General features: G+C 42.9%; 3 protein-coding genes across 5 annotated transcripts; 1 reads left to right on the top strand and 2 right to left on the bottom strand.

Annotated features, from left to right (window-relative positions):
- Positions 1-277: 277 nt before the first annotated feature.
- LOC124671804 (very-long-chain 3-oxoacyl-CoA reductase 1-like) lies at positions 278-4,196 on the bottom strand. Its single transcript, XM_047208131.1, has 4 exons — positions 4,095-4,196; positions 2,737-3,554; positions 1,208-1,277; positions 278-566 (listed from the first exon to the last, which is right to left on the bottom strand). Exons 1-4 carry the CDS (start codon positions 4,194-4,196, stop codon positions 309-311), a joined length of 1,248 nt encoding a protein of 415 aa, XP_047064087.1. The 3' UTR covers positions 278-308.
- Positions 4,197-5,627: 1,431 nt separating this feature from the next.
- LOC124677272 (kelch domain-containing protein 4) lies at positions 5,628-14,169 on the bottom strand. The gene is made up of 20 exons (XM_047213277.1): positions 13,986-14,169; positions 13,654-13,740; positions 12,099-12,167; positions 11,713-11,845; positions 11,578-11,624; positions 11,081-11,167; positions 10,748-10,809; positions 10,350-10,392; positions 10,174-10,254; positions 9,801-9,917; positions 9,546-9,651; positions 9,274-9,337; positions 8,553-8,595; positions 8,047-8,268; positions 7,791-7,952; positions 7,547-7,660; positions 6,590-6,742; positions 6,322-6,408; positions 6,179-6,247; positions 5,628-6,065 (listed from the first exon to the last, which is right to left on the bottom strand). The coding sequence occupies exons 1-20, from the start codon at positions 14,115-14,117 to the stop codon at positions 5,961-5,963; spliced, it is 1,983 nt and encodes a 660-aa protein (XP_047069233.1). The 5' UTR covers positions 14,118-14,169; the 3' UTR covers positions 5,628-5,960.
- A 221-nt stretch (positions 14,170-14,390) lies between these two features.
- Positions 14,391-19,818, top strand: LOC124675662. 3 transcript variants are annotated; one of them, XM_047211734.1, is made up of 3 exons: positions 14,391-15,967; positions 16,551-16,638; positions 19,336-19,818. In XM_047211734.1, the coding sequence occupies exon 1, from the start codon at positions 14,429-14,431 to the stop codon at positions 15,938-15,940; it is 1,512 nt and encodes a 503-aa protein (XP_047067690.1). In that variant the 5' UTR covers positions 14,391-14,428; the 3' UTR covers positions 15,941-15,967; positions 16,551-16,638; positions 19,336-19,818. The 3 variants fall into 3 exon arrangements, with proteins under 3 accessions (XP_047067690.1, XP_047067689.1, XP_047067691.1); XM_047211733.1 differs by having other exon boundaries at positions 19,088-19,818; XM_047211735.1 differs by lacking the exon at positions 19,336-19,818 and adding an exon at positions 16,744-16,859.
- The last annotated feature ends 1,245 nt before the right edge of the window (positions 19,819-21,063 follow it).

Raw genomic sequence — 21,063 nt, 5'->3', positions numbered from 1 at the left:
CATCAGCTGCTACTTATATTCTACAGTAAAGTGAATCAGTAATTCGGAGTGCTTGATTTGATTAGCCCCATATAATGCTCCCATCGCTGCACGCTGCCGCTGCACCCGATGATCTTGGCAGCATCTAACCGACCTCTACGCACTAAACCGCTACATCATGTTGATGATTTTCCACAAGCCTACTGAATTTCACGCAATTTATCTTATATTTGTTTGGTGACAACTATTTCTTATTTGTTAATCCGTAGCAACGCACGGGTATTGTGCTAGTTACTATATTATCTGAATCTTTTGAGAGAGTGCAGGTGTCACAACACTTTCTTCCTGGCCTCCTTAGCATGCCCTCTGTCACGGATGCTGAGGGTCGTGCCAAGAAGGTACCTGTCGGCCAGTGGCTCGGGGACGACGGAGAAGAGGAACCAAAGGAGGGTGTGCGCCCAGTGTGGCGTGCACCGCGGCTCGTACCCGATGTAGCGCACGGCGGCGCGGGCATATGTCTCCGGGGATGGCGCGAACAGGGACGCCTTCCTGATCGAGGCCATCTTCGTCGCCACGTACATCGGCGCCTGGGGAAATTAACCAGAGAGCATTTAGTGGATGTCACACCGAAGGGGAACATTTCAAACTTTCAGAGGATTATAGCCAGAATATTCAGAGAAACAAAACGAAACTGATATTAAATGCCTTCCCCTAAAACAAGAAGGTCAGTGAACTTGCACACTAATTGAGTGCACTCGCTGTTTCCACAGGTCATGAATCAGCCACCGAACAGATTCAGAAAGTGCCCGTCAGTGTCTATATATCTACTGTAACTGACTCAGGACAGCATGAAAAATCACGTTTTTTGTTGGGCGGGGCCTTGAATTATACATGCAAGTAAGATCACACCAAAGTCCCAGTCCCACTTGTAGTTTATTTTGTGATATTTAGTTTAAAATTTCAAATTATAAATTATAAAGTAAACTATAAGTGAGATCTTGGTGAGATGCATTCATTAATTGGTGGAGTGAAAACGAGAAATATCTTAAGACTATGCCTGAGTAGGAAAAATTAGATGCAGTGAATAAGAAATCTGTTAATTAGGGAAAAACTGGCAGAAACCTTTTTTTTTTGCTTAACTAGTTTATATACAAACACAAACATAAAAACATAGGGAAAGTGAAAGAAAAGCGGAACCTATAAATCATCAAGAATGATTTGCTAGTACCTGACATTGCACATCTATGCCTTTGTTCTTGTACTCGACATGAAGGCTTTTCGAGAATTGATCGACATACCTGAGAAAATGAAGAAAAGAGTAGTCTCAAAACTAGTTCTCAGAAAAGTGAATTAAACTATATAACGTCGCCTTTTCAGTTTGGCTTTGGTTTATAGCCTGTAATTAGCCATTTGAAACCAATGAGTATCCTTTTGCACAAGAGTGAAGTCCATTTTATCCTCGCATGAACTTATCCTAACCCCAAATTCCGACCTTGTTCAAATTACGCCTCCCGAGCTCTTGCAACTATTCATGAATCATGATACTCTTTCTCTCTCACACACTCATTTACCACGTTACCTATTTCTCCCTCCTCCTCCTTGAAACAAAAGGTCCACGTTTTTCACAAACCGTATGTCAACGTGAACTGAAATTTTGGCAGAATAATATCAAAAATATGCTAGCTTTACACTAAATGTTTCAGATTTTCCACAATTTTGAAATTTAAGAATAAATTTGAACTTGGAACTAGATCAACAAGTTTCTCTCGAACAAATTGTTAATTTAAGCTAAAATTTATCAGATTGGTCACTGAATTATGTCAAGGTCATATTTATTTTTGTGTTTGCCAATTGGTTTCATCCAGTTTCCCCAAATAGAAAAGACAACTCTCTTTTTTCTATGAACAAATCATTTTGTTTTACTTTTTTTCTTCAAAATAAACAAGTGTAGTATATATTACATTGGTATTTTAAAACTTATGGGGGATCATAATTTTAGAGAAAGAATATCATGCTACTAAGAAAACTTTGCTAGGTAACTCGAAACGACAACAACAGCGGATGCATATGTTGCATACGATGAAATAATCAAGAGTAATCAAGCTGAAATCGACCAATTTTAGTTGGCCACTGACACACAAGAAGGACTATTGATCTGTCTCCTAGCTGATTGTAATAGCACACATCTCATAAGAGCAGCTGCCACAAATATCTCTACAAAGTCAAGGGCCAAGCTTAATTGCATTGCTGAACTGTGACGATGTCCTGACACGCAGTGGCGGAGCTTGCCAAGGATGGCTGGGGGGCCAAATGCAATTAAGGATTTTTAGGGGGGCCAAACACATAAAAATTCCTAATCTAACCTCTCCCAAAAAAATTTCCTTCAGAGATGTGCCAAATCATTGGGGGGGGGGGGGGGGGGCACCAGCTACGCCAATGTAACGACCCAGATAAGGATGCAAATTTCAAAGTTAAGAGCTAACACACCCTCTATCAACCACCATTCGCATAATAACCGATGTTTTCCGGTTCGAAGGGGAAAAAAGACAAAAGAATAACTATTGATCTGTCTCCTAGATGACTACAATAGCACACATCTCATAAGGGCAGCTGCCACTAATAATATCTCTACAAAGTCAAGGGCCAAGCTTAATTGCACTGCTGAACTGTGACGATGCCCTGACACACGTGCTCACACCTCTAGCTAGCAAGTTAACGACCCAGATAAGATTTAAGTAGGAACTGATGAGTACTCACGCTTTGGTGGCGGCGTAGACGGTGTAGAGCGGAGCAGACGGCATGATCGTGGCAGCGCCGGAGCCAATGTTCACGACGGCGCCCCGCTTGCGCTGCACCATGCCGGACAGCACGGCGTGCGTGACCCGCGTGACGGCCTCGACGTTGAGGCGTATGAGATCCCTCGCGAGCGCTTCATCCACCTCGTGGAAGTAGCGCGCGTACGGGTAGCAGAGGCCGGCGTTGTTGACGAGCACGCCGACGTCGAGGCCGCGGATGGACTCCGCGAGCGCGGCCACGTTCGAGGCGAGCCCGTCGGCGGCGAAGTCGATGACGAAGGTGCGCGTCTGGGCGCCGGGGCGCCTGGCCCCGACCTCCGCGGCGACCGCGGCGAGCTTGTCGGGGCTGCGGCCGACGAGGACGACGCCCAGCCCCGCGGCGGCTAGCTCGAGGGCGAGCGCGCGGCCGATGCCGTCCGTGGCGCCCGTGACGACGGCCCAGGCGCCGTAGCGGGCGCGCAGCGGCTTCGCGGGGCGGAGGAACGCCGCGTAGAGCCACAGCGCGAGGCGCGCCGCGGAGCGCGCTGCGACGAGGAGGCCCGCCGCCGCGAGAGCCTGCGCCCACGCGGGCTGCTGCGCTATTGCACCGGCCATTCGACGGGAAGGAAGCGAGCGCGCGCGGCCGCGTAGGTCGGACGGTTGGGTGGTGGGAAGCTGTGATCGGCGGCTGTATATATAGGTCCCGGCCGGGGAGAGGATAGTGGCTGACCGGCTGGACGCTGAGGAGTTTAGTGGGATCGAGTCATAGATAAGGATGCAAATTTCACAGTTAAACAATCTCTGAAACATGAGTATAGCATTGCACTTATAAATATACTTAGAGCATCTTCACTCGCGCCCCCCTAAAGATTTTTTAATCACGACGTACATTTTTTTGGATCAGTCACACGCCCCAAAGCCTCTTTCCGCCCGACGCGGCCCAATACGCTGTCAGGCACCCAGAGTCCGTCCCCGTCCCCGCTCCACAGGGGACGCTTCAGGCACGTCAGACAGAACGAGAAGAGAGGCGGGGAGTGGCGGATCTGACGCGTCATTGGCATACGAACGACGCCCAACCGTCGCCTAACTTGCAACGAAGTTATTATTGGCGCGCAACGACGATGCAGTTGCCGGGAAGGGGAACCGCCGCAGTGGTAACCGCGTCGATCGACGCGCGAACCGCCAGAATGGAGCGCAAACTCCGCGGAAGAGCAACCGCAGCCCTCTTTGATATCTGCGCTGTCATTAATCCCTGCTCAATAAGACTCCTAGTCTGCACATTTCGATCTCGACCGGCCGGCGCCCTTCATCTCTACGACCGAGCAACCTCTCCTCTCTGACCATGAGCAACCTCTCTTTGCCATCGGACTCCGATAGCGTGGGGAAGCCTAGCAGCTCTAGTTCCCCGCCGACGGACGGCCAGGAGGAGTAGTGGGAGGCCATCGCCGACGACGGCCATGAGGAGGAGGAGGAAGAGGAAGAGGATGGAGATGCCAGGTGGAAACGGTTGGAGGTGGAGGAGGCGGCGGCGGCAGAGGAGGCAAGGGCCCGGGCGAAGGCGAAGGTGGAGGCGCAGCCGGCGAGCACCGACGACGATGAATACACCAAGAACTATTCGTCGGAGGGGGACACAAGCTCCTCGGACGCGTCGAACACCACTACCACTTCGGAAGAGGTGACAAGCAGGAAGCATCTCCGTGAGGACGACGGGGCGGGGCCATGAAAGAAGAAGTAGCTTATAGTTTAAAAATTAGTTTGAACATAATTTTTCACAGTTTTTATGTTTAATTTCTTTTAATATGCTGCACTACTTTGAAAATCTCGATTCTACCTACAAATTTCTTCTCTCCATTTAAATAAAATGCAAAAAAAGAGTTATTTTAATGTTTGGGGGCGTGTTTGGGGGCCGCGGCTAGGCAGCGATGTGCCCCAAACACACACGAAGCGGAGGCGTCCCCAAACGCTCGATCCGACGCTGTTTGGGGGACGCGACTAGAGATGCTCTTATACCCTAACTGTTATATTAACATGTAGACCTTTCCAGCCTATACAACAGAGCAATCATCAGTTGTCGTCAATTGTCAATTTATCACGTGACTCGTCTATGCTTGTTTACCTATTAGTTATGAGTATGAGTTTGTGATTCTACATTTTGAAAATTGGCATGTACTTAATTGCATGTTATTAAATTGAGATACTTGATTTTTTGTTGTCAAATATGCTATCACTGAATGTAGAATTGTAAATAGCGTGTGTACTATTTAATCTTGTAAATACCCGTGTGTATTCATCTACCTTTTGGGTATCTAATGGGCAAAGTTTTATACCCCGTATGGATAGAACTTTGTACCCACTAACTTTGTAGGTAGCCGTATTGCTCTACCCTATCCATACTTTACCCATTATCATCCTTAATCGGAGTGCGACCTAGAACGTTTGCCCTTTCAATGCTGCTTGAATGTGTAACTGAATTTATAGGAAAGTTTGAACGAAAATCAAGAAATCCTGCAAAGAACAGAGATACCGAAGAATTCCAATATTGATTCCAAATGTCGTCCCAGTGGCAGAGCTGAGCGAGCACGCATGCGTGTTGTGTGTGGCGTTGGAAGTTGACGATGCTAGCGGAAGCAATTAAACTGGGTAGTCAAAGTCTCACGGATGGCAGGCAGAAACAATGCACAACCCTCCGCTGCTTCGTGTTCGTGCCACACGAATTACGCAGCACTCTTTGCATGCTGAGCTTCTTTGTGCCGAACAAAGCTCGTGTTACAGGTAGCCCGGTGATGGCAACAGCATGGAAGAATTACGCATCTCGCAGACAAAACCAAGTAGGTGCGTACTCCGTACTTATTACTGTACCAACCAAACCGTACATAATCGCCAAAAGCTTACTTAGATTAATTATATCACAAAGCTCTTGCAACACTACTCACGTTCATCATCTCGCCCACAAGATACCACTACACGTCTACACCACACCAGTGCAGCTGTAAAGGATGAAACTGCTACAGTAGCACAGCATGTATAGTGATGCACCTAGCAAATTCCTATGAAAAGTAAATAAAAATGTAAACAAATTAAAATCTCTTCGAAAGCATGTCTGACATACATTAAGTCCAAACACCTTGGAAAAATATGTGTTCATAAATTATATGTTCTACGGACATGCTTGCTTGGCTATGGGCTCCATAGGGAACCAACACTATCTCATCTTGCTGCACTCTTCTGCTTGCCTTTCTTCATGTCTTTCTTGGAACTGGTTGCCCCGCTGGCTTCTTCCTCTGCCTTCTGCTCAGCCTCCAGCACAGCCAGCTGAAATGGCACACAAGTGAGTTGATATGTAAAGGACCCAATATTTTTATTCTAGACTAGATATTCTGGATTTCCTTAAAAGCAAGGTACTAGCTGCAGCACAAAAAGATCACCTCGTCCAGTATGGGTTTCAGTTCCTTGAATCGAGTCTCGGCAAGATCAAAACCATCCTTGCGAAGCTCCTGGCATCAAGTGTTCAAGATTAAGTACAACATACAACCCACAGCAGGATAAAAGAGAAGCAACGCGAAGTAACCTTTCCAGTGTGTTCAGTGTGCTCGTAGGCAGCCATTTGCCAGTACATATTTGTTCTCTTGTAGAAATCTCTCAGTGATTCTCCCGGCTTCAAAATAAACAAATGAAAATTAATATAGAAAAAACAATTTGGCTTTCAGACTGCAGGTAACAAACAGTTGGCAAAAATGTGGCTCTACAATTATCATCCAAAGGATGACCTTTGTTGCCCTGTGAGAATCCACAAAGAACAGAAAAGATAAAACAATCCTAATAAATTACAGCATTACCGTTGGGGTCCTTTGAGAATCCGAAAGACCGAGGATAACCCTGATTTGTTCTATCCGGGCACGCTTCTCTTTCCTGCGCAGATTCTTACGTTCACCCTTCAGTAGAGACACTGCACCCGACATATCTACATTCTTCTCAGCCTCTTCATCAGACTACACAAGCATGCAGAGAAATCCAATTTATGACCACACAAATGATTGAAAACTATAGTCGCTAAGGAAAAGAAGGATAAACATCAGCATATATCTTAACTCAGCCATGAGATTGACCATATTAGTTAAAAGCATCCCCACTTCTTTTCTAATGTCCAACTAGGTTAATTCATTACAAACCAGAGCTCTCTGACGTTATTGATGGCTTAAAATTTTCATTAATGACTGTACCAACCAAAAGCTACAGCAAAAATAAAATAATTAAGCTGGCAGCTCAAGTTGACCTCTCATGCAAACATGCCTAACTTGACTATAGCATATTGTTCATGAATGACAAGATATAACAATAAACTAACATAGGAGCCTGTACTAAATATTAAAGCAACAAAATACTATAGTATCAGCTCTATGGGAAAAACGTCATGCTATGATGCTCTTAAGGCTTTCGTTACTATTCCTCAAATGGAAAGTGTACCGGTTTCTGGCTGGCTCATCTACTATGTTGTATTTTAGCCTAACTCCTATACTCAACTTAAGTTCTCAAAACGGAACAGCATGGAAATTAGCAGGTTATCTGGGTTTCTGGCAACAATTGTGATGAACATCAAACTAAAATCATTTTCCCTGTTTTCCAAACATTCTTGAAAAAAGTTAATTTCCACATGTCATGAAAATGTAGAACTGATTAAGATCAGATAAATCAGCCACAGTCCACGTTAACTCAGCAAAACTTTAGCAGGAAGCAGGGGAAACCAAGTAATACTGCTCTACATATGCATAGAAACATTAAATCATAGTGCATACCTCTTCATCCTCTTCATCTGTCTGCATAGCATCATCATCACTATCATTTTCATCGTCCTCATCCTCGTCATCATCCTCATCATCAGAAATTTCTAACCATTCAGATTCAGATGCCTACACAAAAACGGAGAGCAAGGATGGGTTCCAATTATTTTGGGAAGAATTATAAAATGGCTAACAGATAATTTTTTGTGTACTCCCAAAAAAATGAACGATATCAAGGGAAAGGCAATATGCAACTCACTGGTATGATACACTTCCACTCATCTAGTTTACTAAGGTTAAGTGAATATAAATCATCAAGAGTAATTTCTCTATCTTTCACTTCCATCATTCCTCCATATAAGTATAGCATATCTTTCCCTACAGCCATTGATGCATTGATACGACCAATGGGTTTAATTGCCTGTCAGTGCCAAAAAATTATGAGCAACAGAAGTATCAGTGGGATGTAAACATCTAAAATGGTTTACAAATAATCATATAAGTTAGGAAATAACCTCTGGGGCTGCTTCTTCTGCTGCTGAATCAGAGATGACATCTGCATTTTCGCTTGAGCCAGCTTTAGTCAAGGATAGACTCTTGGTCAAGTGATTAGAAACTCCATGGACTTCAGATTGACCATCAGTAGCTTCTTCTGAGTCGTTCATGGTAGTATCATCCTCATTACCAATATTGGTTTCTGAATCATTCACTGTTTCTTTTCTTTTGGTATCCTTTGTCTATGCATAGTAAACAACCATCAGCATATACTAATAAAGCATTCAAGACAGCTAAATGTGCCACTAGCTAAGCAAATATTCAGAATTTTATCGAATATTTAAGTTCCAAATATGAGCACGTATACACAATAGCTATACTCTAACCACAAAATTAGTTGTCTATCTCACATTTTACTGAAGGCATTTCTGCAGAGTAAATTACAGTAGACATGGCTGATCACAATATTATCAACGATAAACAGAGATATGGCTGATCACAGTATTACACCAATTTGAGGAATCACCTTATTCTTAGCAGGCTTGTCTTTCCTGAGCTCTAAAGGATACCTGAGACATCCAAGGACAACAATCAGTTCAACATACAAAGGAGATGCAAACAATAAATTAGAAACAACAAACTTTCACATTTAAACTACGAATATGTGAACTGCCAGGGAGTAAATATGTAACCAGTGTCAAACTGTCATTGACACCCAAAATCACTGCATAATTCTTCACAAGAAAAGCATATCCTTGGTGAATTAAAAGTGATGGCAAGAGTACTATGACCGCAAGAACATCACAAGGGGAAGTTCAGTCCAAGAAAATAGTAGTTCACATATTCAATTTATGATACTAAAAGTTGGCCAAAAGCTAAAAGTATGATATGCTCGACTGTGCACCGTTGCTTTGTTAGATGTAGCAGCTGCAGTAGTTTGTTGGACCAAGCTGATGTGCCCAATTTGAAAACATAATACTCACAGAATTCTAAGGTTTCTTTATTTTATTATGCCATAAGAAGAATTCTTCCATTCTATACCCAAAATAGGAACAGACAAATAAGCAGGGCTATAACTAACTTAATTTGAATTTATTCCACAGAGCAACTATTGTCTTAGTCGTTCTTATTAACATTGCCACCGGTTGTTGGTGCCTGCTTTGTCGATTTTCTCTGTAATTAACCTAATTTGCTCGAAAATAATGGAAATATCAAAGGTGCAGAAATGATGCTAAAATGGAGCGTACCAACGGTGATTGTCTAACTGGAATCCGTACAGCTCGTTCATGAACATGCTCATAAGGACATCAGCTACATTCACAGAAATTTGGAGAGAAATTAGCAAAGGCTTCACAACATGGAAATATCCCTTGAGCTTGAAAACTTGAAGTGGCTCTTTTGGTTTGTGGATTTGACCATCTCAGTCAACAAAAAGGGGAACCAAGCGCACCTGATATTTCAAATATGAAGCAGAAGAACCTAAGTAGTTAAGCATAGAGCAAAGTTCAGTTCTAGTTACCTTCAACTTCCATATCTACAACGCCACCGAAAAGGACAGCCCTTTTCTTGTGAACACACATAGAAAACCCGGCTCTGGGACCAGGTGGCATCCCAGTCTTCTTAACCTATCAAGAATTCAGGTCGGAAACAGGTAAATATTTCAGCATTCAGCTGTGATATGCAGATCTTGAAGAAAAACTTAAAACATTGTCAAGATGGCTTAAGTACGTCATGTACATGGGGTACAGAACTCAAGAGAAATGCAAGAACTGACCTTATTCCACTCCCAAGTACGAGGATCAAGAGACCACATATCTGCATGGACTGTCCCTTTTTCTGATGCATTTTTGTCAGAAGAAACTTCTTTAAAATATCCACCATACATATATATCTACAGAAAAAACAACCATTATACTTACATACTGAATCAATAAAGGACACAACATAACAGGTTTATGCCATGCTTATTGAATGTCTATTGACACTTCCCGCAAAAAAGAATGTCTATTGACACAAAAATTGAAGATGCCAGAACTGGTTGCTCGGAGCAAGATTTTGATATTTTTTTAACACATGCAGCACGCAGTGTCCAGATCAGAGCAAAGTATCAACACATTAACTACCTACGTAAAAGAACAGAGGCTTACCTGATCTTGGTAAACAAGAAGTTGAAAGCCACTTCTTGGGCTTGGCCACAGGCACCCAGGGCGAGGCTTAATTTCTTCCCACTAAAATACCAACATTATCAGTAACAGCTTTATGTGTTACTAATACATGCATTATGTTGCACACAATGCTGAATGAAAAACATGGTCTTACTCACCTTGAAATTATCCAAATCAAAAACATGCAGATCATTGTAGTACCTGCAGAAGGATATGGTCAAGCAAATCCATATCATACAATATCATTAATTATTCAACATAATCTACATCACTAGTTCTTTCTGTGTTTACTTGTGGATGACAAACTGTAAGAAGCAAACCCATATCATACAATGTCATTTATTATTCAACATACTCCACATCACTAGTTTTTCTGTGTTTACTTGTGCATGACCAACTGTAAGAATGCTATACAGACTATATTATTACTCAAGTGATCTGCAAGTTGTAACTAGAACATAACTCCACTACTTATAGAGCAATATCCATAACTAAATATGACTGAAGTAACTTGGTCACAAGCTAAACACAGGTCATACAAGTTGACTGCACTAACCTCACTTCCCTAAGGGTGTCATAAAAGCCGCCAAATAGCACAATCTTGTGCTTGTAAAGGACCTGCAGAAAGAAACACAGACCAGCTTACAAATGACTAAAGGGACAAAATATTGATAGTAATAAAATTCAAAATATGGGCCAATTATACTAATTCACTTATTTACTAAGATCAATCCACCAAACGAGATTGCATCACAAACTCATTCTTCCTACAACTTCTAGTGCTACAGGAATAATACTATGCTTGCAGCCTAGTGCTCATAGTGCAGAAAACATTGAGGCAAAAGGGACCATTACAGTTAACAAGTAGTTCCGACATGATTGCACTAACCATTCTATGTCCTGAACGTGCACTTGGGCATCCCTTAGCAAGAATTTGTTCCCATTGATTTGTTTTGAGATCCAGCGTCCAAAAGTCCTGCGGTAGAAAACCAGCCAAGGGATAAGAGATGTACCATATTCATGATTGCTGAATTTCAGATACATACTGTCAGTGGGTACATACTAACAGACAGATATTTACCCTGTGATCGTAAATAAATAGGCAAGAAAGAAACCAGGAAAAAAATAGTATATGTCTAGCAATTTCAAGTCAAAAAACAGGTGACTGTTTAAGAGAAATGTTTAACTTATAGTTTAATAGACATATCACATATAGGATTAGCGTTTCTCTTGGTGCAAGTTTGAAAAACAAGACAAACATAAGTCCTTTCTGAAGTCTGAATCTATTGCCAGTCTATCATTACAGATATGTGAAATGCTTGATGCCAAGAAAACATTCCCAAAATAGTAATTTGAAAATTTACACTAACATTATTTGCTTTCTACCTTGTAATGATGAAAACGTTCTTGGTTTGGTGAAGTAAATTCTCCACCTGAAACATCAAAAGAAAAAATGAATCCAGTAGACTGAAATAGCACCTTTAATTATATAATGTCTTCATGAGTGTAAAGTTATATTACCAAACATGTATACATTATTCTTCCAGGCAACCGTCTGGTGAGCACTTCGTGGAGGTGGACTGTTAGGACTAGATACCAACTTCCACTCATTTTTTTCTACATCGTACCGATAAAGGTCACCATAAACGAAGGTCTGCGAAAACACACAGCCAATATTCAGCACTACTGGAATTGTTTACCTTGAAGAGGGAACTGGTAAAAAGTCCAAGAAAGAGATTAAGCGACCATTGCATTACTGTGAAAGTGCAATGACAGAAAATACAACAGTGTATGAAGGAACACCAAAAATCCTCATGACAGAGCAAGGAAAAACATCAGAATATATTAATCATATCTTCATATCACATGAGATGAACAGTAAAAATCACAGAAGATATGTTCTCCACCTTGCTACCATTGTAGAACTCTCCCCCATACAGGATCAACTCTGTATCTTTCAATGGGTTGATGGTAAGCTGCATTCGATAAGGAATCACGTCAAATTTTGCAACTAAGTCTTCATAAAATTTACTTGCACGGCAGAAAAGGTATCTCGTGTTTACTGTTCATCATTACAGACAATATAAGTAACACAAATTAATTATCATACTTTAATAAATAAAAGAAATGTAAATATCACTTAATAAATAAAGAACTTTTATTTGGGCATAGCTAATTCCCTAATGAAAAAACCTAACAAGTTTGTACTTGGGCAAATCGTAGGTGGAGGAGCCAGGATCCAAAAGTTGTGATGTCAAGCTTTAAAAATATGAAGAATTTTTTTAGAACACCCTTATGTAGACAATTAAACAGGAGAACAAAATATGACACTTTTGGCAACATATTTATGGTAGAATCCATTTGCGATCACACATAATAGGTATGCATAACAGCATCGGTACTAACAAACTGCAATATATCAATTTCAACATACGTAATGAGACAATGATATAAGAAATCATCGCCTATTCTATTGCACAAATCAGTCCTGATAATTTTCATTGCAGAAAATGCTCTCTCAACTGTTGCCATTGCGAACCAGCCGAATCAATGCTAGCTTCACCAAAAAAAAAAACTAGAAAGACAATGTAAATAATTCTAAAGAAAGATAAATCTTTGATTTGTATAGCCCCTAAATAGGTACAAGGATAGATCACGTAGAACAACTAATATTCTGACATTAAAAGGGGAAGGGCCTCGTCCTGGTGTTGAAGTGGATGTCAACGCAGGCACGCGGTACCGTGTCAGTGGACAAACAAACAACGGCATGTCAATTGGACGATCTCCAAATGCGGCCGTGCCTGACCGGTGACCGCCATGGCCGCCCATGCGCCTGATTGCCGGAGGTGGTTGTGCCTATCAGCGAATTCCCGGCGGCGGGCTGGCCTCAACTCCCAGTGTTAGTACTCTACTAGAACCAGAGCGTCAGCCTGCTCCTTCCCATGGCGTCACAATCAATTGGGCTTCCAGGTTGATTTGGGAATTTAAAATCGCACGGATTGGAGATTTAGGAGAGAACAGATTGGGGATTTACACACAACACGGGATTACATGAAACGTTGGTGAACAGATTTGGCCTCCAATGTTCGTTTTGCTAGCCAAGCCAAATAATATTCATAGCACAAGACAAGTGGGCCTGCGTGGTCATTTCTAGAGTTTTTAGAGTTCAGCAGTGGGTATGCATAGCCTGTTGTCTTCGACTAACAAAAAACATGCGTAGTCGCTTGACAACACAGCCACACTGTGTATCACCAAACGATCATCATTTTCCGTCGAATAACTCCCCCATCATTTTTAGTAAAATAAATCGAGTAAAATTCCCATCAGCTCATACATAACCTAAGCACCTAAACAAGATTCACAAGCATGTAAGATTAAGGTTACCCAGTTTGTTTCAACTACAGAACTACCGCGTATGGAAAGCCGAGCAGTGAGCACATTTGAAGGTCAGCAAGGCCTTACCGAGCCATTGGACCGGGGAGACGGTGCAGGGACGTTGTCATCCACATGGACCTCCTTCTTCTTCGCCTCCTCCTTCTGTATGCTTTTCTGCAGTGAAAATAAGAACGCAATGGCGCGGAATCGATCAGATAGTGGCTGCGGGATAAAGTGCAGCAACGCATATGGTAAAGTAAACACTCCAGATTTCCAATTAACGGACTCCATTAGCAGATTCAGAACAGCAGCTGAACCGAACGCAGCAAGCAGGCAGGCAGCACCAAGCACTCGAAAGGCGAGCTGATGGAACTAGACGGGCTGGCGAAGTGAGGCGGAGAGGGAGAGAGAGTACTGACGAGGATGGCGTCGATGTCGTCCTCCTCGCCGACCTTGCCGGCCTCGCGGCGGGCGCGCTTCTCCTCCCCCTTGGCCGTCTTCCGCTCCGTCTTCTCCTTGCCCTTCCCCGGCTTCTTCTGCTTCTTCCCCATCTCTCCGGCTTGTCAAGCTCTCTCTCCCCCTTCTCGGCTGCTTCCCTTCTCTGACGCGGTGGCGGTGGCGGGCGGCGGAGGCGGAGCTAAAACCTTGCGGGGAGAAGGGAAGAGAAGGAAGCTGTGTGGTAACTAGGGTGGCGCCGCCGCCGCACTAATTGGGCCTTCGTGGGCTAATTTCCTATTTTTCAAGACATTGGGCCCAGAAGGCCACCCCTCGTCGAGAAAAAGGAATAGCAAAATACATTTGTCCACGAAAAAAAGAGAGCAAAATCGACAAGCCCTAACCTCGCGTCGGCGGCTAGCCGGAGATGGAGATGGAGATGGGGACGGAGGTGGAGATGGAGATCGATCCCGTCCGCCCGAGCGAATCCAGGGGAGGAAGACCGGCCGAGGAGCCGGAGGAGGCCCTCCCCTTCGTCTCCCGGAAGAAGGTGAAAGTTCCGGAGAAGATTGAGACCGTTCTGGCGGAGGAGTTGGAGGCCCTCGAGGAGGAGCTCTCGCACGCCGCCCGGACCGAGCTTGAGGAAATGAAGCTGATGAAGATCAAGGGCATGGGGCCGCTCGAAATATATGAGGCCTTCCCGATCGGCCACGGGCGGAAGGTGGAGAAGCCGGAGAAGGGGAAGGCCGTGCACGAATGGCAAGCGGAGGCGGAGTTGGAGGAAGCGCTCTCCCTCGCTGTCCGGAGTGGGCTGGCGGCTGAGGAGGTGAGGAAGTTGCTCCGCGTCGCTGTCTTGTCCAATCTAATGGACTACGATGTCCACTCTCTGGCCGTCAAGAGCGGGCTCAAGGATGAGGACGCCGTCTCCCTCGCCAAGAACTTCCTCACCATGTACAGGATTGTATTCAGAGCTCTACACGCTCAGCTCCTTGGATCCTTCGACAGGCGACGGTTTGATCCCGAGCTGTGTCAATGGAAGAGATTCGGTCGCTTCTTCACCGAGAGGAAGAAAAAGGGTCCCGAGGGGATCCCCTTCCTTCTCTTCAAGATCAAGGCGTCCGCCAAGAACGCGAAGGTGACATGGTGGCGGAAGGAGTACGCCCACTTCCCACCGGAGCGGTCAGGGTACACTGGTGTTCTGCGCTTGGCTCGCCTCGTCATCGGTAGAGATGGGTCGCCTCGTCTGGAGGAGGCTGGTGAGGACGGGCAGCCGGGCGCCCTCTCACACGGTAATGGCAAGTACACGTCGTCTGCTCGCAGAGTGGGCGTCCTCAAAGATGGCTGGCTCAGTCCGCTTGACGAGGTCGCCGTGGTCAGGAGGTTGCCCGGCGGCGAGGGGATTTATATCATGTCCTACATGGATGGACTTGGTGTTAAGCTTGGTGAATTTCTGTTTGTGTTACACATGGCATGGACCGTCGCCTTGAGTTTCACGGAGCGAGCATTCTACGTCTCCTCGGAGTTCACGGAGGAGATGCTCTATGCTGTTCCTGGTGTTCATTTTGTAGACATTACCGTCCCCGTGGAGAATCTGATCAAAAAGCTTTACCAGATGTATGAGCAGGAGGAGCAAGATAAGAAGACAATGCTTGAGAAACAAGATCCTGTGGAGATGATGTGCCAACAGGAGGAGTTGGGGCCAAGATTGGAGAACGAAGAGAGGAAGAAGGAGGATCTGCGCAGGAGAAAGGAACATAAACTCCAGCGCAAAAATAAAAGGGAGGCATTTCGTCTTGTAAAGAAGGCAACAAGAATACAAAACGAACAAAGGCAGAATGAAGGATATGACGAAGATTGCGTTAGGTGGCTGGAAGAATCTGATTGGGTGCTGCCATTCGATGAAGTGGCTAAGCCAGGAGAGGCCCAACGAACTTCTTGAGGAGACTATGAAGCCCGTAGAAGAAAAGTAAGTGTGCTAGTCTTATTTCTCCTATGCACCATGATTTTGGTTCACTTGTCTATCATTTTCTATGAACATATCCGGATAAGAACCAAAACCCCGTCAGCTATGAAATTACAGTTTATTAGCATGAAATCTGTTGATGTACATTATGGCCTCCTTTGTCCTTAATAGAACCACAGTGGGGAAATACCACATGCTGATTTACACATAAGATAGTAAAATTATCTGGATCTCACCAAAATCATTGTAGTCTGAAATCTGTCTGTCATCTACGCTTTTGAAATGTCAGTTTTGTAGTCTCTTAGAGGCTTGTGGATTGTGGTATAGGGGTACGGTTGGCTGTACTCCTGGTGGCAAACTCCAGGCTAATAATTTGACGTGCATAGATGCAAGTTATCCCTGAAAGGAAAAAAAATCATAATCCTTACGCTGACGCTTGTGATAGGTGGCTGAATGGTTGTTCCATGTCATTTTTTCGAAAGAAATTCCAGTTTATAGCCTAACAAGAATATAAGATGTTCTACTCCAAACTTCAAAGACTTATGGGTTAACGATGTGACTCAATTGTGTCTGATGTTGACTGCAGTGATCTGCTGAAACTTGGTGAAGGTGGGATCAGGGGATTTTTTTATCGAACAGAAGAATCATTGCCGGCATGACAAATGTCTAGCAAGGTATTTTACTCCGTATTTTGTTTCTGATGCTTACTACTTTGTTATGTTGTTTGGCTTAATTCTTAATCTTTATATAAGAGTAATCACTTATTGTTCTGGCAGCAGGGTCTCTTCCACCGGTTAGACTACTATATTGTTACTTTATTTTAGCTGTTGCTGTAATGAACTTATATTCGTACACATAGTCATTCTAACAATATAATGGATATGGTCTGTTGGTAGTTTCGAACACTATCCGAAACCTTGAGGTGGTGTTGACAATTATTGTGCTGTATTTGGTAATTTGTCGGTGTGCCCCAGTTGTCCTACGATGTTTTGTTTTACCAGGCCTCAATATTATGTCATTAACTCAAGCAAGATTATTTATTTATTTGTTTGTTGAATTTTAAAACCTACAGGTTCATACAAGATTATCTTGTGAATGTTGCCTTATATGAAGAGCGTTAACTAGGTTTCCCTTCATGTTTTTCCCTTCTGCAATAGGCTATTCTTTATCCTATATAAAATAGTAAAAGTGCACTGTGATAACGATGTTCAGCCAATATAACTGAAACATGAAAAACAAGTACTTTTCTCATGTTTTCTTATCATCAACATGTATTGATTTACAGTTTCAGGAAAGCAAAAGACATGATTTGGTTATCAAAGAAATGTCATGTCAAAAGACAAATTTAATGGGAAAAAAAATGTTATTATTTATACAAAATGAAAGCAGAGAATAATAAATTAGAAGACAATAAGTACAATTAAGATTCAACTGTATATATGTGATTTAAGTGAAGTATATATCGTGCTGCTCATCCACTGGATGATTTGGAAGCAACACAACCAGTTCGTTTTCGATGGTGTCCAGCCCTCTGTCGCAAACCTTGTCGCGAGAATCAAGGATGAAGCAGCCATTTGGGCTACAGCCGGCATGCCAGGCCTCAGAGTTGCCCTACCCCAGACCTGGGATGTACACTGATTAACTTGTATCTTTTTGTTCTTTTCCTCTTCGGAGGCCTGTAACACCAAACGTTCTACCTCTTTAATGAAATAAAATGCAAAAGCTCTTTTGTATTTTTCCAAATCCATTTCTCCAGAACCATTGGATGGATAATCATGAAATTTGCTTAAAGGTTTTAAACGCTCAACTTAAAAGTATCCCATTTGAAAGAAACTCTCTTTTAGTGGTTTGTCGTTAAAAAATTGTAATGTGATAAAAAAATGTTTATTGATGTGTACTAATACCCAAGAGTTGTTTCCGATGGCTAGGTATTGGAAATATTTCATTTGAGTGTCTCTGCATCTGTGCAAAGGATTCCAGTAATCTTATTTGGAAGATAAAATGAAGTGTAATATTATAAACTAGTATTTGCATGATAAGAAGCACACATCTTCTCTAGAAATGAGCTTATTCTGAGTATGTCCCCTATGCCCTACTAACATGACTGAAGAAATAACTAGAAGTACTAGTCAGGGTCGTAGGAGGAAGCGCTTGAACCTTAGACACTGGTACGAAATACGCAAACCCACTCATCCATTTGAGGAGATTCTTCCTGAAGAAAAAAAGTGAAGTTCATTCTAATAAACTCGTGATTCTAGCTGCCACCAAGCTTCAGATGATTAATGTAACTGATGCACGGAAGAACAAATATTTGCCAACCCTTTGGTTGGATGCTTAATGAGCATGAGTTTATCACCATTTTTTGAGGCTAGATCGTTTTACACTAGTTCCTATTGGTATTCATGAGAATGTTTATTTGGCACTATGGTGGTGTAACCTTGTATTTTTGCCTAACCATGCTTCCAACCCCATAGAAAAATAGGATTTCTCTGCTCAATTTGCATAATTTTCATGATGTTGTATCTTTTGCCACTAGTTCCTGTTGGTAATTACTAATGAACTTGTTTATTTGGTGCTATGCTGATGGAGCATTTCCTTTTCTACTAACCATGCTCCCAGCCCCACACACAAATAAGTATTGTTTGCATAATTGTCTATAATTTGATGTGTGAATGTATATAATTATTCAGCGCCATTGTTCTGTGTGCCCTATCTTGTTGTGTACTTCTCCAGTAGTTCTGCTTACACATGTTCACACCTGCTTTATTGAGTGAACCTACTTTTGAAACTTGAGATCAAAATAAAGGAGTTGTTAGTTTTTTACTGCTGTACAGTGTTATGGCAACAGTTTTTGGGTCATTGATACGATGTAGTAGCTGAATTACCCTATACTTGTTTACTGCAAATGGTACTCATATATCAGGTAATTCTGGGATGTTTACAGCATCTGTAATGAACAAAATGCCACCAGTTCACAGGTTTGGGATGGTTCTAATGTTAAGCTTACTTTCAGAAGAAACTTTAATGCTTCTTTGATTGAGCAATGGCTCGAACTTGAAACAATTTGTGCCAGCATTAATCTTTCTGATCACTGTGATTCTCTCATTTGTGAACATACTGCAGATGGGCAATACACCACCAGTTCCCTCTATACCTTCATCAGCCATAGGGGGATTACGCCAATTTTCATACCTTCAGTCTGGACTCTGGTGGTTCCTCCCAGGGATTCATATTAACTGTGAATTCTGCAATGAACTCGAATCTATTTCTCATCTGTGATGAATTCCATCTGTGCTGCTGTTCTTTGGAGCATTTGAAAAACCAGAAATGCTATGATTTTTGACAACCAGACTTGGCTATGTGTGAAACAGGTTTGATGGCTGATCCTGAAAACAGTGAGAAAATGACGACTTATCTTCAGGGTGGACATGCTGGTGAAGATGGATCTATTCGCGCAGCATGTCTCGGCAATTCTGCGTGCACCTGTAGCTCTCCCATGGGTATGAAGCTGGTCCCAGTTACTCCGGCCACTGATCTGCAGTGGAGCGGTGATCAGCACGTTCCATGCCAACCTGCTGGTAACCTGAGGATGACGACCTCTCCCATCACACCTGGCTGGTGCAGCGCCTGGGCGCAGCTTCCGCATCAGAAAGGAGTGTTGCTACCAGCTGAAGTCACAAGGGCCAAGCTCCATCAAATCTGTGAGATCTACAGGCTCATCCGCTGATTGTTTTGGGTCCTGAGCTGATGAGTTTGTAATGTTATTTTTCTGAGAGTTGCTCGTTTCCCAGATTAGGTTTTCCTGAACTTTTAGTTTATGTTCTCCTGTCTTTTGTCTCGAATATGTCTAGAACTCTCCTGTTTTCATTAATAAAAATGGGACTGGGGCTATCTTTAGGAGCCCTCTTGCTCTAAAAAATATACCAGGTAATCAGCTAGTACATATGCATCTTCCTTTTTTTGAAGCAAAGCCTATTGGTGCTTATTTATTAAGTGAGAAAAGAGTTATAAACAAAGGAATTAGTTGAGCAAACAAAAGGTATATGGAGCAGAGGAGATTCCATGAGAGATAACAACTGATCGCTAGGATTGACAAAACGAAAATACCATGAATTCATATATGTTGGGCAAACTAGTTACAAACTACATCAACCAGCACATTGCATATTGTCTTAGTAGCGAAAAATATGCATAACCCATATAGAAGTTGTTCCAAGGAAGCCCGAAGAGACCCAGTTGGTCACAAAAAAAAACATCAGCAGTACAGCAAAACAGACCTATGTTGGTGACAACAGAATTTTAGAAAACATATAACTGTCAGTACACCATTCAAGTACTGCTTGTCTGAGACTATGCTAAAATGTTTTGGACTTAGAAGTCTGACAAACTTTCATTCTTACCTAGAGAACCAAGATGTGAACTGCCTCTTTCAGCTCACAAAATCATCTGATAATACGAGGATGTCACATTAAAATAATATGAATCCCAATGAAAGCCTTCAAGAGATTCAGGAGTGGACTCTGAATCTTTGCATATTATGGAAAAAACTGTCAGAAACAACACAAAAGAGTGGAGACAGGCAAAGCTCAGAAGTACTAAAGAATCACTATAGAATTGATCGTCTTGATGTCCCCAAGAGCTACGACTCTCTTGCCATAATCTACCCAGGGTTTTCCGGTAAGGCATGATCAGTCACCTTCTTGAGACCTTGTGCTATTAAACACTCTTTGCCCCAGTCATGTATGATGTATCGCCTTCATGAAGGCACCATCCTCTATGAGACTATGAGAGTGTCATATGCTCCTCCGCATGTTTCTTTTTATCAGGTTGAAGAAATGTCTGCACCACGAGTTGGCGAATAGGCTCCATGAAAAGCAATGCAAACATCCCCAGACCATACAATGCTCCGTCCAAATCTTCTATTCTATGTGCGTAAAGTTGCCAATGAGAGTATGAATTAAGAAACTTTTGCCCAGTCAACTCAAGGGGGAAAAATCTTGTGCGCGCTGGTTAGATTAGTGGGGCAGTCTCTGTCAATATTCTCATAGAAAGACCCCTGTGGTTGTTGGATTAGTGTGGCAGTCTCTGCCCTACCTTGA

This window comes from Lolium rigidum, chromosome 7, assembly GCF_022539505.1.
Source record: "Lolium rigidum isolate FL_2022 chromosome 7, APGP_CSIRO_Lrig_0.1, whole genome shotgun sequence".
In the NCBI taxonomy this organism is placed as follows: domain Eukaryota; kingdom Viridiplantae; phylum Streptophyta; class Magnoliopsida; order Poales; family Poaceae; genus Lolium; species Lolium rigidum.
The sequence above is the reverse complement of the archived record's forward strand: the minus strand, read 5'-3'. Positions and strand labels throughout refer to the sequence as shown.

Bases quoted from the DNA above. Each gene is read 5' to 3' on its own strand.
- LOC124677272 (XM_047213277.1), bottom strand. From the start codon at position 14,117: ATGGGGAAGAAGCAGAAGAAGCCGGGGAAGGGCAAGGAGAAGACGGAG. The intron at 6,248-6,321 runs GTTACTTCGCGT...ACTTGATGCCAG, and splicing joins ACACTGAACACACTGGAAAG to GAGCTTCGCAAGGATGGTTT. The intron at 6,066-6,178 runs GTGATCTTTTTG...GTGCCATTTCAG, and splicing joins TGAAACCCATACTGGACGAG to CTGGCTGTGCTGGAGGCTGA.
- LOC124675662 (XM_047211734.1), top strand. From the start codon at position 14,429: ATGGAGATGGAGATGGGGACGGAGGTGGAGATGGAGATCGATCCCGTC.
- LOC124671804 (XM_047208131.1), bottom strand. From the start codon at position 4,196: ATGGCCTCCCACTACTCCTCCTGGCCGTCCGTCGGCGGGGAACTAGAG. The intron at 3,555-4,094 runs GTCAGAGAGGAG...CTCATGTTTCAG, and splicing joins GCAAAGAGAGGTTGCTCATG to AGATTGTTTAACTGTGAAAT. The intron at 1,278-2,736 runs GTGAGTACTCAT...TCATTTTCTCAG, and splicing joins GTCTACGCCGCCACCAAAGC to GTATGTCGATCAATTCTCGA.